Genomic DNA, 23,130 nt, shown 5'->3' with positions numbered 1-23,130 from the left:
CTTAAAATGATATTAAAAAACCCAAAATATTAAGTATTTTTTTAGCCTACATATAAACTTATTATTATTACAAACTTACTTCATCTCTTTTGTTCTCCCTTTATATTCTTTACTCAAATCTCTTTATCATCTCCTTTTCTTTACCATTCTTCTTTTTAATTCTAATTAAAGCTATTCAATCTCTTCTCATAATAATATCATTTTGTCTTCATCTCCCTGATTACTCATAAGCATCAGAAATAGACCTACTACCACAACTATTTAATGTTTGCTACCAAAATGTAATAGGAAAAAAACAGTTAACTCTGTTAAGTTTTATTATTTTTCGAATAAATATTAAAAAAATTAATTTATTTTAAACTTTATCTTATATCCAAAACTGTATAAATAAAGTTTATGTCATTCTAATTTGAATGGACATCACTAGGAGAGAGAGAAAAAAAAAATTCGCATACAAGTTAAATTAACTTATCTCTTATACTCCCAAATCAGATTTTTAACCTTGTGTATAAATTAATTTTAATGTAGGCGTTTTTCATATTTTTTTTTTTTCAAATGTGCTTAAGAAGAAGTTTATATAAACATATATAGACTAAATTTCCAAAATTAACACCCTTTTTTTATTTATAAAAGCAAAAAGAAAATATATGAATTTTTCTATAAGATAATAATTGTTTATTGTAGATTTTTTTTAAAAAAATTTATATAGATTAATTTTAACTGAAGAAATTTGTTTTATTTTATAAGGTTTTGTCCAAAATTTATAAAAACATGAAATTTATTGAAGATAATTGTTTGATATATTATTTTTATTTTATATTTATCTTTTATCTTTATTTTTTATTTTTAGTTAGTTTGTTATTATTTTTTATTTGTATTTTGAGCTTAGCCCATATTTCTTCTATTATAAATAGAGAAATTTAACACATGGGATTAATTCTATATATAATTTTTAATATATTTAACATGGTATCTAGAGTCTAAGGTTCCTCTGAGGGAAAAGTTTCAATTGCCTCTACCACTAAATTCGTCTCTGCCGGCGGCGGGGCTATCTATCATTGTCGGTGGCGCCGTCGTCTACCACTGTTGTCTATTGCTGCCATTACCGGAGTTTCAGTTTTGACCGACGATCACACAGTTTTGATCGTCTCGGCCAAGTGACTGTCATGCCGTTAACGACGCCTTCATCGGAGTTCCTTTTAAAGTTATGGATTTGCTCCCTTTTTTTTTCATCGTGCATTGTTGCATGTTTGGTAGTTATTTAGAGCATCGAGATTGCTCTTTTTCCTTTTTTGCTCTTTTTCCTTTTTCAGGTGCCTTGATTGGAAATTTTTAATTGTATAGTTTCTCTCTCTTGTTCATCCATGGATTTTTCCGTTGTTGTCTCTTCTGACCTCTCTTTTCACCATTGCATTTGACTCGTCCATATATGCTTTTTTCATGGAAAAGATGGTTTCTTGTTAGTTTATTTATAGTTGTGGTGGCTCTCCAACAATTACCTCTTTATCCACTGGTGGCATTTTTCAAGGGCGATTTGTAAGAAGAGATTTATATGGAGCAACCTCCCAAATTTGTTGCTCAGGGGAGTCTTTTGGGTTGTTATATTGTCTTCTATGTCGTCTTGCAAACCATTAGCAATTTAGTGTCTCTCGAGTGAATAAGCAGATATTTTCACCAAGTCTTTATGGATTATTTTAGTAACAAGCTTGGTACATACGATTTGTATGCATCAGCTTGAGGGAGAGTGTTAGATATATTATCTTTATTTTATATTTATCTTTTATCTTTATCTTTTATCTTTAGTTAGTTTATTATTATTTCTTATTTGTATTTTGGACTTAGCCCATAATTTTCTATTATAAATAGAGAACCCTATGTGTATTTAACACAAGGGATTAATTCCATGTATAATTTTTAATATATTTAACAATAGTCATTTATGAATTATTTGTTTCTTCATCCAATGAAACATTAGGGTTCTCAAAATCCAAAAGAGAAGTGTTGTCATGTTTCTTGTACATATGTCATGGCCAAGTCATGGAGTCTACCAAGCAATCATTTAGTATTTGGCTTACTGTTACATAAAATGCAAGTTTTTTGTTTTCTTATTTACCACAAGTTGTTGGATCAAACACAACTTCTTAGTTATCATTATCAATGTTGCTTAAAAATTGCATGACATATTTCAATTTTCATCATTAAATTACAATTAAATCATTGTAGAGTTACATTGATTAGCGCTCTAAACTTGAATTTTGGTATAATATAATACAACTGAAAGGGTTGATAATTAGAGCTAATATAACACTCTTATTTATATTACTTTTTTAAATATCTTGTAATTACATTTTAACTTTTGATTATGTTATTATAATATGCATTCTTTATTTTGGGTGCTTAAGAAAAATATTAACAGATTAGTAAAGTTTAATGGATTTAAGGTAAATTTAGTTTTGACAGAGTTAAAGTTTATAACAATTTTCAAAAGTGATTATAAAACCAGTCCAACTCAAAGAAACAAGGATATTAGCTTGACATAACTATGAATATACAACACAAGCATAGTACACTCATAACCTACATGATTCTTAAGAAAAGAACTACTTTAATACTAAAAATGTAACATCCCAAAATATAGCATAAACTATATAATAGTCATCACATATTTAATATAAAAGACCAGTTGGAATGTCGAACTCTTGGTAGTCTATGCACTTGTATGGTAAACAGCTAGCCTACCCCAAGTATCATACAAGGTTAGTCCGTTTCAATTACATAAGGATAAGTTCAAAGCTATAGACAATAACTTCCTGCTACTCTCACCACATGAATCATTCCTCTTTGCTTGAGAATGGATGATCATTAGAGTGTCAGAATAGACCAGCAATTCAAAGCTCCATATGTTCATACAACAACAACAACCAAGGCACGATCATGAGATCTTTCCCTGAGTCATGGAAGTACGTCCACTAATCATACTTCAAAGGTGTATAAATACAACATCACGAAAATTCATCATCATAGGAAACAACAGGTACTCTTACACCATTCAACCAATCAAAACAGAACTCAAAATTATCAAAGAATTATATTAAAAATTAAGATAGAAACAAACTTTGAACTAGTCGCTCAGCGGCCAAACTCATTGGGCGACCAAAGAATCCTTTCACTCAGCGACCCCACTCGTTGTGCGAATAAACAAATAGTGATCTAGACCCCCCAACCTCTCACTCAACGACTCAACTCACTGTGTGAATACACAGACAGTGGTCCAAACCCATCAACCTCTCATTATCTTCATTATATGTTTCTCTAGCTTCTTTCTCTCTTCCTTTTCTTTTATCGACTATTCAAAAAACTCCTTAATGATCTCTCATCCTCGTAACTTCTTCGTCACCCTCTTTTTTTTTTGAACACCTTTTTAATAACCTCCATTTTCTAGTTCCTTTTTTTTTTTCTTTTATCAACCCAAACTCCTTAAGCATCTTCCTCTCTTCCCGATACTTCTTCGCCTTCTCTTCTTCAGTTTTTTGTTTTCCCACCTCCTTGGGCATAGACCGCAATATACTAATTATAGGATCCTCCCACTCCTTGCAATAGAATCGTCCAACCGTGTCTTTAGTGTGCCTGCGAAGAAGATGAAGACTAAACATTGGCCTAAAAAGGAAAAATCACAAAACTCGCGCAAGGAGATAAAAGAAAAGGAAGAGAGGAAGAAGAAAGGGAACCATGGATATGATACCCGCACTGTTAGATCTGGAATGGGTTATGGAACACATGGGTATGATACCCGCACTAATGGAAGGGCTTGGTTAGCTGTTGACAACCTTAATGGAAGGACTTGGTTAGCTTTTGACGGTAAGTACAGGGGAAGAAGTGGTTACTTTGGCTATGGCAATGAACTAAACAGAGGACTTAGGGCTAAAGGTGGTAAGAACCAGAAGGGTTTTTGATAGGTTCCTGGATTTGGAACCTAACGAGATCTGACTCAAAAAGATTGAAACAAAAAGAAAGAATGAGTTTTTCTGTATTATTCACAGTAAAAGAGAGCTATTTTACAATGACTGTGTCGGGAGCATAACCTCCCCGACTGAGGGCATAACCCCTCTCTACAAGCAATGAGTTGGTCTTTAAAAGAAAATACTCGATATATTCTCCCAACAGATTTACTAGAACTCTATTTATATCAACTCTGACCTCTTCCCCTTTTACAACTGACACTCCACACCCTTAAGTCCTAAACCCATCTATTATATCATCCTATATCCTAACATTACACCTCACCGCAGAACAAACTTGTCCTCAACGTTGGTACCAAATATCTTGGTGTCTTGGTTCCTCTTCATCATCTTGTTATCATCTGAATAGAATCCACTAGCGACTACCCACCACTTCAAGTCTGGAGGTTTAGGAGGTGACAACTCCTCCTCCACTATATTCCTTTCTTCCTCTTCTCTTCCTATCGCACCCAATATCGTTCGACTTCGTCCTACTTTGGTGAGTACTGATCGGTTTCTTGCTATAATGGTCAACACCGTTCGATATTGTCCTACAGTGGTGAAAATCGTTCGGTCCACCCGTGCAGCTTCATCACTTTTTGTCTGAACAAGGCCTCCAGCTCAGAGAGTGGACAACTCTGTCTGTTTCCGGTTCTCGGACCGCTCGGCAACCTCAATTGGGATATTGCGCTTTACCTCAGACCGTTGGGCAACACCAGATGTACTGTACCGATCCTTCGGGCTATCTTCAACCGTGCGGGCTGTATTGGTTTTCTTCCTCTGCTCAACCCCCAAGCTCCCCTGGTACGGTTGGGTGTCCTCCATGGCTAAACCTCGTTTCTCTACCAGTCCCTTGTCTATGAAATTGCGACGCCTTCCACTGTCGGTCAAAATCATACCCATTCGCCCCCCATCAACCCGTTCGGCTTCATCATTTGTGGCTGAGTGAAGCCTCCCGCTGATAAAGCGGGCCTCTCCCTCTGTTTTCGGTCTATTTCGGTCTCAACTTCCTCCGTCTCCACCTCTTCATCCTTTGACCGCTCGGTATCGTTCAATAAGCATGGATTACAGCAATAGGTGTCGGAACGTTCGACACTTGCTCCTCGCGTTCATCCCTCATAAGACTCGTCTTCTATCCCGCTCCATTTCTCTACCAACAGCTGCTCACCTTCTCCGTTCGACCCTCCAAAACCTTGCAGTCTCATACAAACTCTTTCCCCGTCTCCTTCTGTTTGAATGCCGCCAACCACTTAACGACGGTTCCGAACCTTATCACCAGCGCTTCTTTCAAACCATCCCAAGAACGATTCTTGGCTTTCTCCTTCCAGACTTTGATCCAATAGTCAACACTCCCCTCCATGCTTACGTACGCGAGTTCGATCTTCTCTTCCTCCGCCACCACTCTCTGCATGTCGAAGAATCGTTCTGCCTTATTGATCCAACGGAATGGATCCAACCCTTCGAACGTGGGTAATGCCACCTTATTTCTCCCATTCTTTTGTATCCCCTGATGTTCGCTGCTCACTCTTGCTCTGATTCCCTCGTCGTGCCTCCTCGGAATATCATTCACTGCATTTTGACTCCCATCAGAGCTTCCGTCATGGTTGTTAGTCTGCGTCCCCACCATCCGCATTGATTACTGCAGTTCCCTTCGTACGGCGGCGAACTCAGCCTTCATCCCCTCCATCGTAACCTCTAACGCCTCCAATCTTCTCTCTGTGCTTCTTTCCATTCTCGATTTCGCGCTCAATTTGGGATCCCACAAGTTATGGATTATTTCTTAATAAGTTTCTTGATTAATTCTTGATCCTTTTCCCCATTATGATTATGGCACTCTGGCAGCTTCTCGAAACGACAGGTCGGGCCAATTGTTAGGTTCCTGGATTTGGAACCTAACGAGATCTGACTCAAAAAGATTGAAACAAAAAGAAAGAATGGGTTTTTTCTGTATTATTCACAGTAAAAGAGAGCTATTTTAAAATGACTGTGTCGGGAGCATAACCTCCCTGACTAAGGGCATAACCCCTCTCTACAAGCAATGAGCCGGTCTTTACAACAAAATACTCGATATATTCTCCCAACAGAGTTACTAGAACTCTATTTATATCAACTCTAACCCCTTCCCCTTTTACAACCGACACTCCACACCCTTAACTCCTAAACCCATCTATTATATCATCCTATATCCTAACAGTTTTTCACCAGCCTTTCTAGTAGTGAAAGAACAAAATTTACCAGCAACTCTAAGTACAGAGACTAGTATTGTTCTTGACAGAGAGCAATACAACAAAGCTGATTTTCCAGAGAAATATGTCGATGCCAAATTTTTTGTCATTAAGTCATACAACGAGGATAATATCCACAAGAGCATAAAATACAATGTGTGGACCAGTACACAAAATGGCAATAAAAAGCTTGATGCTGCATACCAGGAGGCACAACAGAAACCTGGTGGCTGCTCTGTATTCCTATTCTTCTCGGTAAGCATCTCCATATGGTGTTGGTCTGTTCTATTTTCTTATATGGTAATTTTAATCTAATTTGTTGTGTTTATTATTCAGGTTAATACCAGTGGTCAATTCGTGGGGCTTGCTGAAATGATTGGTCCTGTTGATTTTAATAAGATTGATGAGTATTGGCGGTAAGGCAAGTGGAATGGTTGTTTTCCTCTCAAGAGGCACATTGTTAAGGTTGTTCCTAACAATTTGTTGAGGCACATCACGCTGGGCAACAACGAGAACAAACCTGTCACAAATAGTCGGGATACCCAAGAGGTAATTAGGTCCTGCTCATTTGTTGTTGGTTTCTTTTAGTAGTGTCTCTTACTTTAATCTGAGCCACTATGTTTATTAAGATTGGGAGAGAAACAAAATATTTTATTATTACTGCTCTAACTTTCCCTTCTTCCTCTTCCCTTCCTATCGCACCCAATATCGTTCGGCTTCGTCCTACGTTTGTGAATACTGATCGGTTTCTTCCTATAATGGTCAACACCGTTCGATATTGTCCTACAGTGGTGAAAATCGTCCGGTCCACCCGTGCAGCTTCATCGCTTTTTGTCTGAACAAGGCCTCCAGCTGAGAGTGGAAAATTCCGTCTGCTTCCGGTTCTGGGACCGCTCGGCGACCTCACCTGGGATATTGCGCTTTACCTCAAACTGTTGGGCAACACCGGATCTACTAAATTGTTCCTTCGGGCTATCTTCAACCATGCGGGCTGTGTTGGTTTTCTTCCTTTGCTCAACCTCCAAGCTCCCCTGGTACGGTTGGGTATCCCCCATGGCTAAACCTCGTTTCTCTACAAGTCCCTTGTCTATGAAATTGTCATGCGTTCCACTGTCGGTCAAAATCATACCCGTTCGGCCCCCCATCGTCCCGTTCAACTTCATCATTTGTGGCTGAGTGAAGCCTCCCACCGATAAAGCGGGCCTCTCCCTCTCTTTCCGGTCTATTTCGGTCTCAGCTTCCTCTGTCTCCACCATTTCATCCTTTGATCGGTCGCTATCGTTCAATCGGCATGGATTACAACAATACATGTCAGACCGTTTGACACTCGCTCCTCGCGTTCGCCCCTCATAAGACTCGTCTTCTATCCTGCTCCCATTCTCTACCAACAGCTGCTCATCCGCCACCTTCTCCGTTCGACCCTCCAAAACCTTGCAGTCTCATACAAACTCTTTCCCCGTCTCCTTCCGTTTGAATGCCGCCAACCACTTAACGACGGTTCCGAACCTTATCACCAGGGCTTCTTTCAAACCATCCCAAGAACGATTCTTTGCTTTCTCCTTCCAGACTTTGATCCAATAGTCAACACTCCCCTCCATGCTTACGTACGCGAGTTCGATCTTCTCTTCCTCCGCCACCACTCTCTGCATGTCGAAGAATCGTTCTGCCTTATTGATCCAACGGAATGGATCCAACCCTTCGAACGTGGGTAATGCCACCTTATTTCTCCCATTCTTTTGTATCCCCTGATGTTCGCTGCTCACTCTTGCTCTGATTCCCTCGTCGTGCCTCCTCGGAATATCATTCACTGCATTTTGACTCCCATCAGAGCTTCCGTCATGGTTGTTAGTCTGCGTCCCCACCATCCGCATTGATTACTGCAGTTCCCTTCGTACGGCGGCGAACTCAGCCTTCATCCCCTCCATCGTAACCTCTAACGCCTCCAATCTTCTCTCTGTGCTTCTTTCCATTCTCGATTTCGCGCTCAATTTGGGATCCCACAAGTTATGGATTATTTCTTAATAAGTTTCTTGATTAATTCTTGATCCTTTTCCCCATTATGATTATGGCACTCTGGCAGCTTCTCGAAACGACAGGTCGGGCCAATTGTTAGGTTCCTGGATTTGGAACCTAACGAGATCTGACTCAAAAAGATTGAAACAAAAAGAAAGAATGGGTTTTTTCTGTATTATTCACAGTAAAAGAGAGCTATTTTAAAATGACTGTGTCGGGAGCATAACCTCCCTGACTAAGGGCATAACCCCTCTCTACAAGCAATGAGCCGGTCTTTACAACAAAATACTCGATATATTCTCCCAACAGAGTTACTAGAACTCTATTTATATCAACTCTAACCCCTTCCCCTTTTACAACCGACACTCCACACCCTTAACTCCTAAACCCATCTATTATATCATCCTATATCCTAACAGTTTTTCACCAGCCTTTCTAGTAGTGAAAGAACAAAATTTACCAGCAACTCTAAGTACAGAGACTAGTATTGTTCTTGACAGAGAGCAATACAACAAAGCTGATTTTCCAGAGAAATATGTCGATGCCAAATTTTTTGTCATTAAGTCATACAACGAGGATAATATCCACAAGAGCATAAAATACAATGTGTGGACCAGTACACAAAATGGCAATAAAAAGCTTGATGCTGCATACCAGGAGGCACAACAGAAACCTGGTGGCTGCTCTGTATTCCTATTCTTCTCGGTAAGCATCTCCATATGGTGTTGGTCTGTTCTATTTTCTTATATGGTAATTTTAATCTAATTTGTTGTGTTTATTATTCAGGTTAATACCAGTGGTCAATTCGTGGGGCTTGCTGAAATGATTGGTCCTGTTGATTTTAATAAGATTGTTAAGTATTGGCGACAAGACAAGTGAAATGGTTATTTTCCTCTCAAGTGGCACATTGTTAAGGTTGTTCCTAACAATTTGTTGAGGCACATCACACTAAACAACAATGAGAACAAACCTGTAACAAATAGTCGGAATACACAAAAGATAATTAGATCCTGTTCATTTGTTATTGGTTTCTTTTAGTAGTGTCTCTTACTTTAATCTGAACACTATGTTTATTAAGATTTGAAGAGAAACATAATATTTTATTACTAGTGCCTTGACTTTTCCTATTACACATAATCTGAACCACTATGTTTATTAAGATTTTACTTTTTTTTTTCCATTCAGAAGCTCTATTGTGCATAACAATTTATGTTGACATATACATGTTATGATGCTTTCTGCTGCACCCGTCATGCGGTGTTATTTTCAAATTAAATTGCACTTCTCTTAAATTCTCATTTTCTAGGGTTCAGTTTTATAAACAATTGAACTTGAATTGATAATCAAAATGACTCAAGTTGCAGATAATTGTAACTAAAATCTCTAAAATAACAATATATTGAAAAATAAATATAATTTAAACATATGAAAGCATTTTATAAATGATTGTATAGATTCCTGGTCATCCATTTTTATACTGATATTCAATTGTTCAACATACCCTATTATTAATGAAAATTGATAACATACGTTTCTTTTATGATAATTTTTGTGTGGCAGTAGAGACAAATCTTAAATCATACTAAGTTTTTTTTTAGATAGAAACATTAGTAATCAATACACATGACAATATCTCTTTGTTCCCACTCAGAATGAGATGAGTTCGAATTCGGATTAAGTAACAAAGAAAAATTAAAATAATTAAAATTCATCTTGGTGCTGAATTGAGATCAAGCTGCCACAAAAGATCTGTCTCGTATTTTTTTTTATTTAATTTATTTATATATTCTTGCAACAATCTACACATTAAGTTATGAACTTGACTGATATAAAGTTACTAAGTAATAATAAGAATGTTAAAAATAATGAAGTTGAAAATTGGAAAGTTCTATTTAATAAACCATCTGCTGTTTAAAATAAATAGGAAAGTTCTATTTAATAAATCATAACTATTTATTACGTTTATTACTAAATTTAATTATTAAAACAAATTAAATAAAGAATAAATTTCAGTAATTATTTGTCATTTTTACTGTAATAATATATATTAAGTAATAAATTATTAAATGTGACTTCTTTCATCGATCAAGATCTATTAATTTAATTTTTTAACTAAGCATTTAATATTTGGCACAAATATTACTGTGTACATTAAATCACTGGTGGTGGTCGAATTATCAACCAACCTCAGCCCGTTACTTGTCGCTTCAAATTTAGACGACTCTTCAATGAATATGTACAGGAATTTTAGTTTCATAAAATCAAATAAATTTTTAATTCTGAAAAAACTTATATTAATCCATGTGTGAGGATTAAATCTGTGTCTCAACTTCTCTTGACAGGTAGATACTCAAATATTAGATAAATATTTTTTACAAAAAATTATTATAAAAAACATATTCTTTTATTTATCGTCAAATACGAAAAATGAAATCATATTATAAATAATTCAAATTTTAGTCAGTATATATAAATGAGTTAAATTATTAAAAAGGACTGAAAAATAGAAAAACTTTTAAAAGGAGTAGAAATCATCATATTTATACCTTAAAAATGAATTTATTTAATAGAATTGAGGTTTATGTATCTTAATATACAACACATTATTTTTTTGGGTTGGTTTTAGTCCCTCTTTCAAATTAAGGTATAATTTAATCTTTTAACTTTAGAAAACTCTGGTTTTAATTTTTTTATCAAAAATTTTTAATTTCATTTGCTCTTTCAAGCAAGTTTTATTATAGCATTTGGATTGTTTACACTGTTTGACACATTTTTGCTTCAATGTTGACTGAAAAACATGTTTCAAATAGTAAATAAAGTTAAAAAATTTTGATAAAAAAAACTAAAACCAGAGTTTTTTAAAGTTGAAAAACTAAATTATACCTTAGTTTGAAAGAGGGACTAAAACCAAATCATCTAAAATATAGAGACTAAAAACATATTTAATCCTATTTTATTTATAAAATCACGAAGGAAAATGAAAAATGTGTATTTGGTTAATTGAATTAGAAGCCAAAAACCAACATCCCACACTTACTCGCTTTCAAATCAATGAGAATAAATTCAGTTGGATTTTCTGCAAAACCGCTTTCTCTTTCTCTCTATGATACTGTGTGTGATGCCAAAATGAAAAGCAACAAATTATATGAAAGAGAGAGAGAATGGCAAATGAAAGGACATGGAGCTCATTTTTAGGTCCTGCCAACAAAAGCACAGCAGAAGATGCAAAAACCACATTTTCTTTGTTTTTTTATTATATTTTAACTAATGATCACACCTTCCAATTCTAATTCTAACTTTTCTATACAATTTAGTTTCAACAACAATGTATAATTTGTTTATTTATTTATATAATTAATTCTTTGGATTAAAAAAATATAAAACCATTACAAGCAGCTTATAAATTAAAAAAGTGATTGCGAATTAATTAACAATTTATCTCTTAAATAAAGCAGACAAAGATATTGGAAAAGTACATTTTGTCCTTGGGTTAATTAAAGCAAAGGTCGGTACAATATATTCAGTAATTTAAAATATGAATTTAGAAATCATGATAGTAAATTTCAGTACAAACTCTATAAATGAGAAAAAGAAATTGGTTAGAAAGGAAAAGACTTTAGTGAAAGTAAATGCCAAATTTTTGGATGAATATTAGTTATGAACCAATTTGATAAATGATTGTTACTTTTAAGAAAATGGAAGAAATGGTTAGAAAGTGAATGGTGATGTTGTTTTATGATGCATGTGATGTAATGCATGTATGGTAGATGTTGATAGATGATATAAGAGATGGGGATGTGAGGATTTAGGTTAAACGCAAACAATAAGTATCTAAGAAAATATTGAGAAATTGCTGAGAAAAATAGAAATAAGTTTAAATATATTATATTTTTAGATATTATTTATACATAGGAATTGTAGTTTTTGATATGAAATAATAAGAGTAGCATCATTGGTGGTGTCAGGTTTGTTAGGGAAGTGTATGGGGGTTGAACAGTGCCTCCCTTAACATTAATATTCATTTAAGGAGCCACCACTGTTCCAACCAGCCCTTTCATTTTTCTAGTGCCTGTTTGGTTTTTCGTCTTTGCATTCACTGTTCCACACGAAAAAAAGCTCTTTCGTTCCATCTCTTTCTGTCTCGAGATTGGTGTGTGCAGCGAGATAAAGCTTTCTCTCTCTCTCTCTCTCTCTCTCTCTCTCAGTAGCATCACTTCTCTTCTTTAAACTCTTGAAACCCTGTTCAAAGATTGGATTTTGAGGGGAGTTCAGGGAGCAACATCTGATGAAGGAGTGTGGAGGCTCTCTGGGGGAAGAGGGCAAAGAAGAAGAGGACTTCAAAAAGGTGTCTTTTTGAATCGAAGGACGTTTTGGCTTTGTTGTTATGGCACTTTGTATGCAGAGAGATTCAGTATTGAACAGGCTCATGGATTGTGGCAAGTATGTGAGGTACACTCCTGAACAGGTAGAGGCTTTGGAGAGGGTGTATGCGGAGTGTCCCAAGCCTAGCTCTTCCAGAAGGCAACAACTCATTAGGGACTGCCCTATCCTTTCCAACATTGAACAAAAGCAGATCAAAGTATGGTTCCAGAATCGAAGGTAGAGGAGATAAACAGTCGTTGTTTGTGTTTTTTTTTTCTCTGATTGGCATTCTCCCTTCTTCCCTTTTTTTTTTCATTTTTTTTTCTTTTGTTGGGAATGCTCAAAGGTGGATTTTGAGCTTCTTTCTTGGTATACTTGCTGTTCAGTGAGTTTGTTTTGCCCTTTCTGCAAACTTGGGTGTGATAAGAGGTATTTTGTTATTTGCATATTTTCTTTTTGTTTTTCCAAATGTGCTACGTGGGTTCAATTTTAGAGAAATATTCGTTCTTGCCGTTTCGAAAAGCTTTGAGCATCCCTTTTGAAGTTGCCGTTCTACTTGTAGATATCCCAGTTGTGAAGATCGATCTTTTTTCATTCTTTTGTTCATAAAAATGGTTTCTTTATTTTTTTTTTTGAGCTGGTTAATGGGAGATAACGACATCTACTTGTTCGTTTTTGTAGGTGATTTTTTCTCAACCGCTCTCTTCTGACCTCTATTGTTTTTGTTTTAGACCATCTCATGATGTTTCTGTAGAGGGTGCTTTAACAGAATGTTCAAATGATCATTTGGCTTTAGTTTTGGTATTGGTTATGGATAAGGCGAAGGAAAGTGACAGCAGATTCTTATGACTTTTCCCTCTAGATTAATTATTTTTCACCATTAACTTTCTTTTTGTTTCATTTTCCTGTTTGTTTACATTTAGGTAATAGTTTTTATGGCAGAGAGAAATTTATGTCTTGCTGTACATTCTAAATTTTGTTCGAACTACTTTTTGTCCCTGCATTAATTCTTTAAAATTAAAACGCATGCACACACATGTGAGTGTATGTATCATGTTTCCAACTTGTCATGTGCTATGACAAAGTTAAGCAAAATGTTTTGATCCGATGGTTGGTTGGTATCCTAATTTAGATGCACTTCTCGTTATTCTCATTTTACATGTCTGTGATTTGAGGACATGATAGCTTAGTAAGGGACCTGTCGGAATATATATTAGGAAACTTTAAAGAGTGAATGAGTATACGATGAATGACCATCATGCAATGTTGTTGTTTTATGGGAAAAATGACCCACTCTACTTGCTTACACTTGTCGATGTTCTTCTTTAGATGTCGCGAAAAGCAGAGGAAGGAGGCCTCTCGTCTTCAGACAGTGAATAGAAAGCTGTCGGCGATGAACAAGTTGTTAATGGAAGAAAATGACCGTCTGCAGAAGCAGGTCTCACAGTTGGTTTATGATAATGGATACATGAAACAACAAATACACACTGTTAGTAACTTTACCTTTGGGTGATTGCCCTTGTAAATTCTCATTCTGAATGTTCATTGGTGTGTCATTCTATGCACACTAGTGTGTGTTTTGTAGTGTACTGTTTCGTTGTTGCTGGAGAGTCTCATTTTGTGGTTTCTTAACAGGCATCTGCTACTACTACTGACAATAGCTGTGAGTCTGTGGTAGTGAGTGGTCAGAACCAACAGCAAAACCCAAAAACTCAGCATCCCCAGTGGGATGCCAACAACCCAGCTGGGTAAGTTCTCCATGCATGCAAGCAAATTTGTTCAACTTACATTCATTCATTTGTTTCATGAATACTTCCTAATTCTGTGTTCTGCCAGTCTTTTTGCAATTGCTCAAGAGACCCTGGCAGCATTTCTTTCAAAAGCTACTGGAACTGCTGTCAACTGGGTTCAAATGATTGGGATGAAGGTGTGACCTACTCAATGACTCTTCATGGCCATAGCTTTCATAAATTGTATGTTTGTACACTTATGTTTTTGCTTTTCATTTGTAGCCTGGTCCGGATTCTATTGGAATCGTTGCTGTTTCCCCCAACTGTAGTGGGGTAGCAGCAAGAGCCTGTGGCCTTGTGAGCCTAGAGCCCACTAAGGTATTTAGCTTTAATCATAATCCATTTCTACTCAAGATTTATTTTCTTTGCTGAACAATGAAACATTGCTTCATTGGCCTAATTGCATTCCGAATAATCTCAGGTTGCGGAGATTCTCAAAGATCGTCCATCATGGTATCGTGACTGTCGATGCCTCAATGTATTAAGCGTAGTCCCCACAGGGAATGGGGGCACAATAGAGCTCATGTACATGCAGGTCTAGTGGTTGTTTTATGCAAAAAAAGTGGAATTGCATTTTAATGTACTTTTGAATCACTTCCTCTATTGTTCTGTTGATATTTTGAATTTGATTTTTATCAGACATATGCACCTACAACCTTGGCAGCTGCAAGAGACTTCTGGACTCTAAGATATACTTCAACATTGGAAGATGGAAGTCTTGTGGTACTAAACTGAGTTGAATCTTGGTTTTGTTTTTCTTGATTTAGGACGTGACTTCTTTCATAGGGAAAACTTGTCTTGACAAAACTGTTTATTTGTTATTTGCCTTGCAGATTTGTGAGAGGTCTTTGACTTCTTCAACGGGTGGCCCAACAGGGCCTCCTGCTTCAAACTTTGTAAGAGCTGAAGTGCTTCCTAGTGGTTATCTAATTAGACCCTGTGAAGGTGGTGGATCTATTATTCACATTGTTGATCACATTGATCTGGATGTAAGGACAATGATGCGGTTCAAATCAGTTTTGAATGTTCCATATCTTTGAACTCCATCTTTCTAGTATGTTAACTTGTTTGTTGATGTAGGTTTGGAGTGTTCCTGAAGTACTGAGGCCCCTCTATGAATCTTCAAAATTCTTAGCTCAGAAATTGACTACTGCTGTGAGATTTCTTATAATTAACAATGATTTATATGTTTGACTCTGTAAACATTTATGAATTAAAATTTTAAATTTATTGTACAGGCCTTGCGACATGTAAGACAAATTGCACAAGAATCAAGTGGAGAAGTTCATTATGGTGGAGGTCGTCAACCTGCTGTCTTGAGAACATTTAGTCAAAGGCTTTGCAAGTAAGGCACCGTGTATTTGGAGTGTGAGGTCGTTGTGTTGTTGGGTATTTGATTAGTCACTCCGTCTTCATCAATTCTTATTGACCAATTATCTGTTTGTAATTTGATTCAGAGGGTTTAATGATGCTGTCAATGGGTTTGTGGATGATGGTTGGTCGCTGATTGGTAATGATGGGGTGGAAGATGTGACCATAGCCATAAACTCATCTCCCAACAAGTCTTTTGGTTCCCATTACAATGCATCCATGCTTCCAACATTTGGAAGTGGGGTTCTGTGTGCCAAGGCATCAATGCTCCTGCAGGTATATGATAATCCCATATAAACTCATGCGAAATTATCATTTTTGTCTAAACTAAACCTTGTATCAATTCCAAGAACTCTTATGGAATTTGGAGTATGTATCTCCTTTATACTAAATCTACATTAATGGTTTGCAGAATGTTCCTCCTGCTTTGCTTGTTCGATTTTTGAGGGAACATCGTTCTGAATGGGCTGATTATGGGGTTGATGCATACTCTGCTGCATGTCTCAAAGCTAGTCCTTATGCAGTTCCTTGTGCAAGACCTAGTGGCTTCCCAAGCAGCCAGGTCATTTTGCCTCTTGCTCATACAATTGAGCATGAAGAGGTATTGATCTTTTTTGAATCTGTGATTGATAAACTTGTTTCTATATTTTCCATTTATATTCTCATGCCACCCACTGCAATGATGCAGTTCTTGGAGGTAGTTCGAATTGAGGGTAATGCATTTCCCCCTGATGATGTAGCTCTGGCGTGTGATATGTATCTATTGCAGGTAAAGCCATTTTTTTTTATCTTATTTAAGCAGGAATTGCTACTGTTTCTGTCCATGTTTTTTACTTATTATGCAATTTGATGTGACAGCTGTGCAGTGGAGTTGATGAAAATGCAATTGGAGCATGCGCACAGCTTGTGTTTGCACCTATCGATGAGTCTTTTGCAGATGATGCTCTGCTACTGCCTTCTGGTTTCCGCATCATACCATTGGATCCTAAAACTGTATGATGATGCATTTGTTTTTTACATGACTTGGTCTTGTTATTTTCTTAGTAGATTCTTGAAGGGACTCATGAACATGGACATGTTTTGTCTTACACACGAACATGTTTTCTCTAACATGATTACGAGTTTCTGAATATTTGTTGATTTCAGGATGGTCCAGCTTCAACTAGGACACTGGATTTGGCATCAGCACTAGACATAGGATCTGGTAATGCTCGTCCTGCTGGTGAAACTGATCTGAATAACTACAACCTTAGGTCAGTCCTCACAATTGCATTCCAGTTTACTTTTGAGAACCATTTGCGGGACAATGTGGCTGTTATGGCTCGCCAATATGTGCGCAATGTTGTGAGATCAGTTCAGAGGGTTGCCATGGCAATTGCACCCTCTCGGCTCAGTACAGAGTTAGGGCCAAAGTCACTTACTGGTCCACCAGAGGCTCTTACCTTGGCAAGATGGATCTGCAGAAGCTACAGGTCTAATTTTCCTATACTTCATTTGATTTTCTTGTCTTGATTAGTCTTCAGGGTCAGTAAAAGTACATCTAAAAATGTGATAAAATTTATGAATTAACTGTGTTCTGTTATTGTCAGAAAAAGGCTTTATTTTGAGATAAATTAAACTCATTTGACTGGTCTGATGCAATAAAGATTGTTTCTTTCAGGCTTCACACCTGCACAGACCTTTTCAGAGTTGAGTCCACATCTGGTGATGCAATCTTGAAGCAACTTTGGCACCATTCAGATGCAATATTATGCTGTTCTGTAAAAACTAATGTAATCACTCTGCCTCTTTATATAATATCTTTCTTCAGCAAGTACTTGTCTTGAACTCAACAAACTCCATTAACCATGCAGGCATCTCCAGTTTTCACCTTTGCCAACCAAGCTGGACTTGATATGCTTGAAACCACTCTTGTTGCTCTTCAAGACATAATGCTGGATAAAGTTCTTGATGAATCTGGCAGGAAGCTTCTCTGCATCGAGTTCTCCAAGATAATGCAACAGGTTGTAATCCCCTAGTATACATACTACTTGTATGCATATTCCTTTTTAGTCTTATAATTTCTGCTTATCTTATGCTGTTTTATTTTTTTATTTTTTCACTTCAGGGGTTTGCATATCTTCCAGCTGGAATATGTGTATCAAGTATGAATCGACCAGTGTCCTATGAGCAGGCCATTGCATGCAAAGTTTTGGATGATAATGATTCCAATCACTGCCTTGCCTTTGTGTTCATGAACTGGTCTTTTGTCTAACGTGAACAAACTATCATTTCAGATATTTATATTATTACATCTAATTTATGTCAACTACTGTACTCAGATATAGTCACAACAACGTAGTATCTAATGTCTGGATTTCATCAAACACTTGGTTTTGTCTGCCATTGATGTCTGCATTTGGTTATTAATTCAACTCAATGGCATTATGATTTATGTACACAACTTCTATGAATCATTTCATACAATCTCTCTCTCAAACACACACATGTGGGGTAATATTTTATTTTTAAACAGATTTTAAAAGTAATAAGATACATGTTTAGTAATTTTCCTAAATTTAATGTAGTTTAAGTAAAAGTTTGACAAGAGATCCAAAAGGGAGGTATTGCATTGTTATGATTGTGTTTTACTTGTTTGTGAAGTGTGCCTTTGCCTCAACTCAACACAAATCAATGTTATGAGTGAGGTCTTATAAGGAATGTTTTATGACTAACTTTCCTTCATTTTATGGTTTGTATTTCTATAATAAGTAGTATCCCACTAAATCCACTTTTCTCTATCACTATTCTTTCTCTAAACAATTGATGTGAACCCACTTGAATAAGATTCTTTAGAGACCTACAACTATATTTATTAAAATTAAATTATTTTTCTTTCTATGATATTTTCCCCTAGAATTAACAATGTGTAAAACTAAATTAAAATCTAAATGTAACTTGATAAAAGTAGCCACCACAACTACACAGTAAAAGTGATTTGCTTATAACTATTATTACTAGACATCTTATTTTAAAGCATATATTTCAATTGCTCTTAAAATTAGTTTTATTTAACTTTTAAAACTAAATTAAAATAAATTCAATTCAATTTTTTAAACAATTTATTTTTTATGCGATTTATCCATTTGTTTCAGTTAAAATAAATAAATACAAAATATTGTTTTTTGTGAAGTTATTATCTGTTAACCAATCTTCTGAATTCTCTTGTATATCATTTTAAACGTTAATATTGTTCTCTTTGCATAAGATTAGTTATGTTCGAAACGTAATAAAATACCAAGTATAAATGAATTTCTCAATAAAAGAAATTAAATCTTCATTTATCGTATTATTAAGGATTTTCTTTTTCCTCAACTCCTTATTAATATGTGTAATCTAGTAATGGTAGATTTTAAAAAAGCAATTAAAATCAATACCAATTAAAAGTTCCTATTGAATTCAATTCGCTTTTATTTCAACCAAATTTATAAGATCAAGCTAATGGGTGTTTTTGGAGTATTCATCAAGAATATTATTACATTTTATTAATTTTAATTTATAAAAGAATTTCTAATTCAAGATACAATAAACACTTAATAAGAAAACATCTTTTCTTTCTTTGTGGTTAAGAAGAGCTTGACTCTCCATTTTTTTTAATATATAAGTTAGTATATAAATAAAATAAATTTTCTATTTTAATATATTTTATATATTTCACTCCTCATATATATTTTGAGAATCTATCTTTAGTTTAATTTTGTTATATATCTAAAAGTTAGAAATCAACTCATCACTTTGGTTAACTTATTACAAAATGTACATGCACTTTTTCTTTCTCGTATTATTTCTACAATTTATATAACACATTGTTCGTATAGCTTTTCATAGTCTTTGGGATGAATTTGACTTATGAAATTGTGGAGGCAATAGAATCCTGCCATAATCTTGTAAATTACCATATTTTTCTTAAAATTTTGAAAATTAAAATTAAAAACTAAATGAGATAACAAAAATTACAGCATAACCTAATTAATTGATATGGACAAAAGGAGGAGAAATTTAAGGTGTATAGATATCATTATTACTCTTATCTATGTAGTCAAATCAAGACTGTGAAATTCTGAGCATATGATATCCAATTCACGCCAAAATTCATGATTTTACCTTTATTTCAATAATTACACACAGTATGGGCATTACCATTTTCGCACTAAACTTTACACAACACTACATACAGAGAGTATAGACATTTAGGTAACTCCAATTTCTCACTCATCATGCTCATGCTTTTCTTCTCTTTTTCTTAACTATTTATTTTTTTTATATATACTTGAATATATATATATATATATATATATATATATATATATATATATATATATANATATATATATATATATATATATATATATATATATATATATATATATATACACACACATATATATATATATATATATATATATATATATATATATATATAGTTAAACATTAACAAAAAAAATGCATCGTTTAGCATGTTACTTTGTGATAAATGGTAGTAACATATGCATGGTTAGTTTGTAGAGTTTTAGATACTTAACATTAATGTTATGTTCGATGGTACTGTTTGAAGTGATTTGCGAGGATGGATTGAAGTTATTTTTCATGTTTGTTTGAAGAGATTTGAGAAGAAGAGAAGGGATTTGAGGGATGATAAGCTAATTTCATCTTCGCTGATAAGAAGAGATTTGTGATAATTTATTGTGAAAAACTTATTTTAACCTTTTCTTAGACGTATGCGATTTTCTATTTTAATGGTTTTTCACTCATTTACTTTGTGTTACAAATGTTGTGTGATGTGTGATTTAGGTAGAGCTGACCCCGCAAAAATAGGAGAAAAAAAAATAGGATTTAATGAAAGAAAAACAGAGGGTTTATGCTTTTTTTTTTAATATTTAGAGGTAGAAATTATTGATGTACAACTTAGTTAATAATAATAATAATAATAATAATAATAATAATAATAATAATAATTTTCAGTACTTACATTTTTTATTTGTTAATTCAAAATTAATCAATCTCACTTTCATAATAAATAAATTCATATTCATGCTAAATTACATTACAAACAAATATTATATTTAAAAATAAATTCATTTTATTAAATTATAATTTTTTTACTTTTTAAAAATTAATTTTAATAATTATTTTTAATTTTTAATTTTTTATAAACATTTTTACAATTAAATATAACATTAACAAATATCATTTTATATTACTTTAATAACTAGGGGCATTTTGGTAATATTTAATTTCTATCAATTAAATTAATTTTTTAAATTTGTCACATCAATCAAATATCACACTCATTCTCACAAACTTTACCCTTAAATCCACCCAAAACAACAACAAAAAAATTATCCTCAAATCCATTCAAATCATCTCTCCCCAATCATCTCCCCAAAATCGTCTTACCATCGAATATAGCCTAAGTAAAAAAGTTACGAAAGTTTTTATTTGTTTTAAAACTTGTTAATGCATGTACTCATCATAATGAAAAGAGTATACATTGACATTAAAATCTCCTCTTAACTACGCATTTAAAAGAAGCATGATATTTTAAGAAAATGTTGTTTACTTAAGAAAATAGTTTACCTTAAATTTGTTACTTAGCTTTGTCTATTGCCTTTTAAATATATGATTTTTATAGAAATGGAAGAGCACATAACTTCAAAAACTTAAAAGAGACTTTCAAAATCTTCCTTTGAAAGTAGGATGCTTCTCTTGTGCTGTCTCATCATTTCTCAACTTTTCACTGTTTTGAAGACTTTTGTGAAGTCAATTCTATTGCTCCAATATCTACTGATATTTATTTTTAAAATAATTTTATATTTGTTTATAAATTCAACCTAAGAGTAATTTAAATATATATTTTTAAAATTTTGAAAACGCTTTTTTAAGAATAAAATTGCAATAAAAATTTTAGATTTTATAGTGGATAATATTGTAGATGACATAAATCCTTCTTCTATTATCTGAATTTAAGACGAAAATATTAATTTAGTTTTTAGAAGATTTTTTTTTTAAGATAGAACTTATCTTTTATTTCTTTTTATTGATCAATATAAGTTCAAGCACATTATTTTTCTTACCTCTCTTCCTTTAGTTGCTAATAGTAAGATATTGTCTGTTTTGGCTAAGCTCATCAACAAATTTGTTTTTGGTACCACTTCAAAAGGTCTTTTACCAATAAAAGTATCTTGTGTGTATATAAACTCATGTTCATCTCTTATTTTATCTGCGGTAGAACTTTGTTTGTACTTAACAGGTGACAGTAAGCGCTGAACACCCATTATAAAAATCAAGATCAGAGAGTTCCAATGGTTTTTAGTGTTGGTCGTCCCTCTCCTACCATCGGGTGGTAATGTGTATATTTTTAATATTTTTCTTTTTATGTTTCCTTGTTATTTTCTCTTGCTAGATTGATAATTTTTCACTTCTATTGGTGATTGTAGAAATTTCAAAAGTTGGAATTCTACAACGTTTGGTTATGCATTAGAGATAAGTATATATATACACAACATAGTTACAAGATTTTTTATAATCTACTTAAAAATATTTGATTAACTTAATTACATGAAATTGATTACTAATTATTTTTAATATGAAAACAATAATTTGATTATATCACACCCTTGCAATTTAAGCAAGAGGTTCATGGATGCTTAAACTGGTCTAGAAATCATAAAAAAGAATTCAAGATATGTCTTTGGTGAAGATGTCAACAATCTGGTGGCGGGAAGGGACATGAAGAACATGTGTTTGATCACATGTTGTCTTGTCTTGAATAAAATATCCATCTCAATATGTTTTGTTGTGGATGTTGCACATAATTACTAGATAGATAAAAGGAATTAACATATCACAATATACTAAAGTATACCGAGGGAGAGAAAAATGAAGCTCCAATAGGAGATTGCAAATCCAACAAGATTCAACAAAAACATTTGCAACAATTTAGTATTTAGCCTCTACACTAAAACGAGAAAGAGTGTGTTGACGCTTTGAAGACTAGGAAATGAGATTGAAATCAAGGAAAACACAATAACCAAATGGGAGTGTCTAGTGTCAGGACATCCACCCAATCAACATTAGTATAAGCAAGAAGTTTCTCAATGATGTTGAATATGAGTGTAAATCACGTTGTAGGGTACCCAAAACATAACATAGGATGATTTTTAATGCTAGCATGTGTTCAATACAAGGGGCATGCATTTAAGACAAACATGTTGAATATCATATAAAATGTCAAGGCAAGTGAATTTGAGATACTGAAGGATGTTGACAAGACTTTAATAGGATGCTCAAATGGTATGTAAGATGATGTACTAAGTTTTCACTTGTTATCAA

General features: G+C 34.2%; 1 protein-coding gene and 1 pseudogene across 1 annotated transcript; both read left to right on the top strand.

Moving 5' to 3' along the window:
- The first annotated feature begins 5,825 nt into the window (after positions 1-5,825).
- On the top strand, positions 5,826-6,899 carry LOC111241974 (annotated as a pseudogene).
- A 5,295-nt stretch (positions 6,900-12,194) lies between these two features.
- Positions 12,195-18,197, top strand: LOC106769016 (homeobox-leucine zipper protein ATHB-14). The gene is made up of 18 exons (XM_014654455.2): positions 12,195-12,835; positions 13,928-14,087; positions 14,234-14,346; positions 14,435-14,525; positions 14,611-14,706; positions 14,810-14,923; positions 15,028-15,111; positions 15,222-15,377; positions 15,469-15,543; positions 15,627-15,733; positions 15,846-16,035; positions 16,172-16,360; positions 16,448-16,528; positions 16,618-16,752; positions 16,906-17,231; positions 17,420-17,531; positions 17,613-17,762; positions 17,867-18,197. Exons 1-18 carry the CDS (start codon positions 12,621-12,623, stop codon positions 18,011-18,013), a joined length of 2,541 nt encoding a protein of 846 aa, XP_014509941.1. The 5' UTR covers positions 12,195-12,620; the 3' UTR covers positions 18,014-18,197.
- Positions 18,198-23,130: the final 4,933 nt, after the last annotated feature.

Source organism: Vigna radiata, chromosome 7 (genome assembly GCF_000741045.1).
Source record: "Vigna radiata var. radiata cultivar VC1973A chromosome 7, Vradiata_ver6, whole genome shotgun sequence".
Taxonomy (NCBI): Eukaryota; Viridiplantae; Streptophyta; class Magnoliopsida; order Fabales; family Fabaceae; genus Vigna; species Vigna radiata.
Note: the sequence above shows the minus strand (reverse complement) of the source record. Positions and strands in the feature narration are given on the sequence as shown.

What these genes read in the sequence shown, in the direction of transcription:
- LOC106769016 (XM_014654455.2), top strand. Translation starts at nt 12,621, where the DNA reads ATGGCACTTTGTATGCAGAGAGATTCAGTATTGAACAGGCTCATGGAT. An exon ending in TGAAACAACAAATACACACT is followed by an intron (nt 14,088 to 14,233) that starts GTTAGTAACTTT and finishes GTTTCTTAACAG; the next exon opens with GCATCTGCTACTACTACTGA. An exon ending in TACCATTGGATCCTAAAACT is followed by an intron (nt 16,753 to 16,905) that starts GTATGATGATGC and finishes TGTTGATTTCAG; the next exon opens with GATGGTCCAGCTTCAACTAG.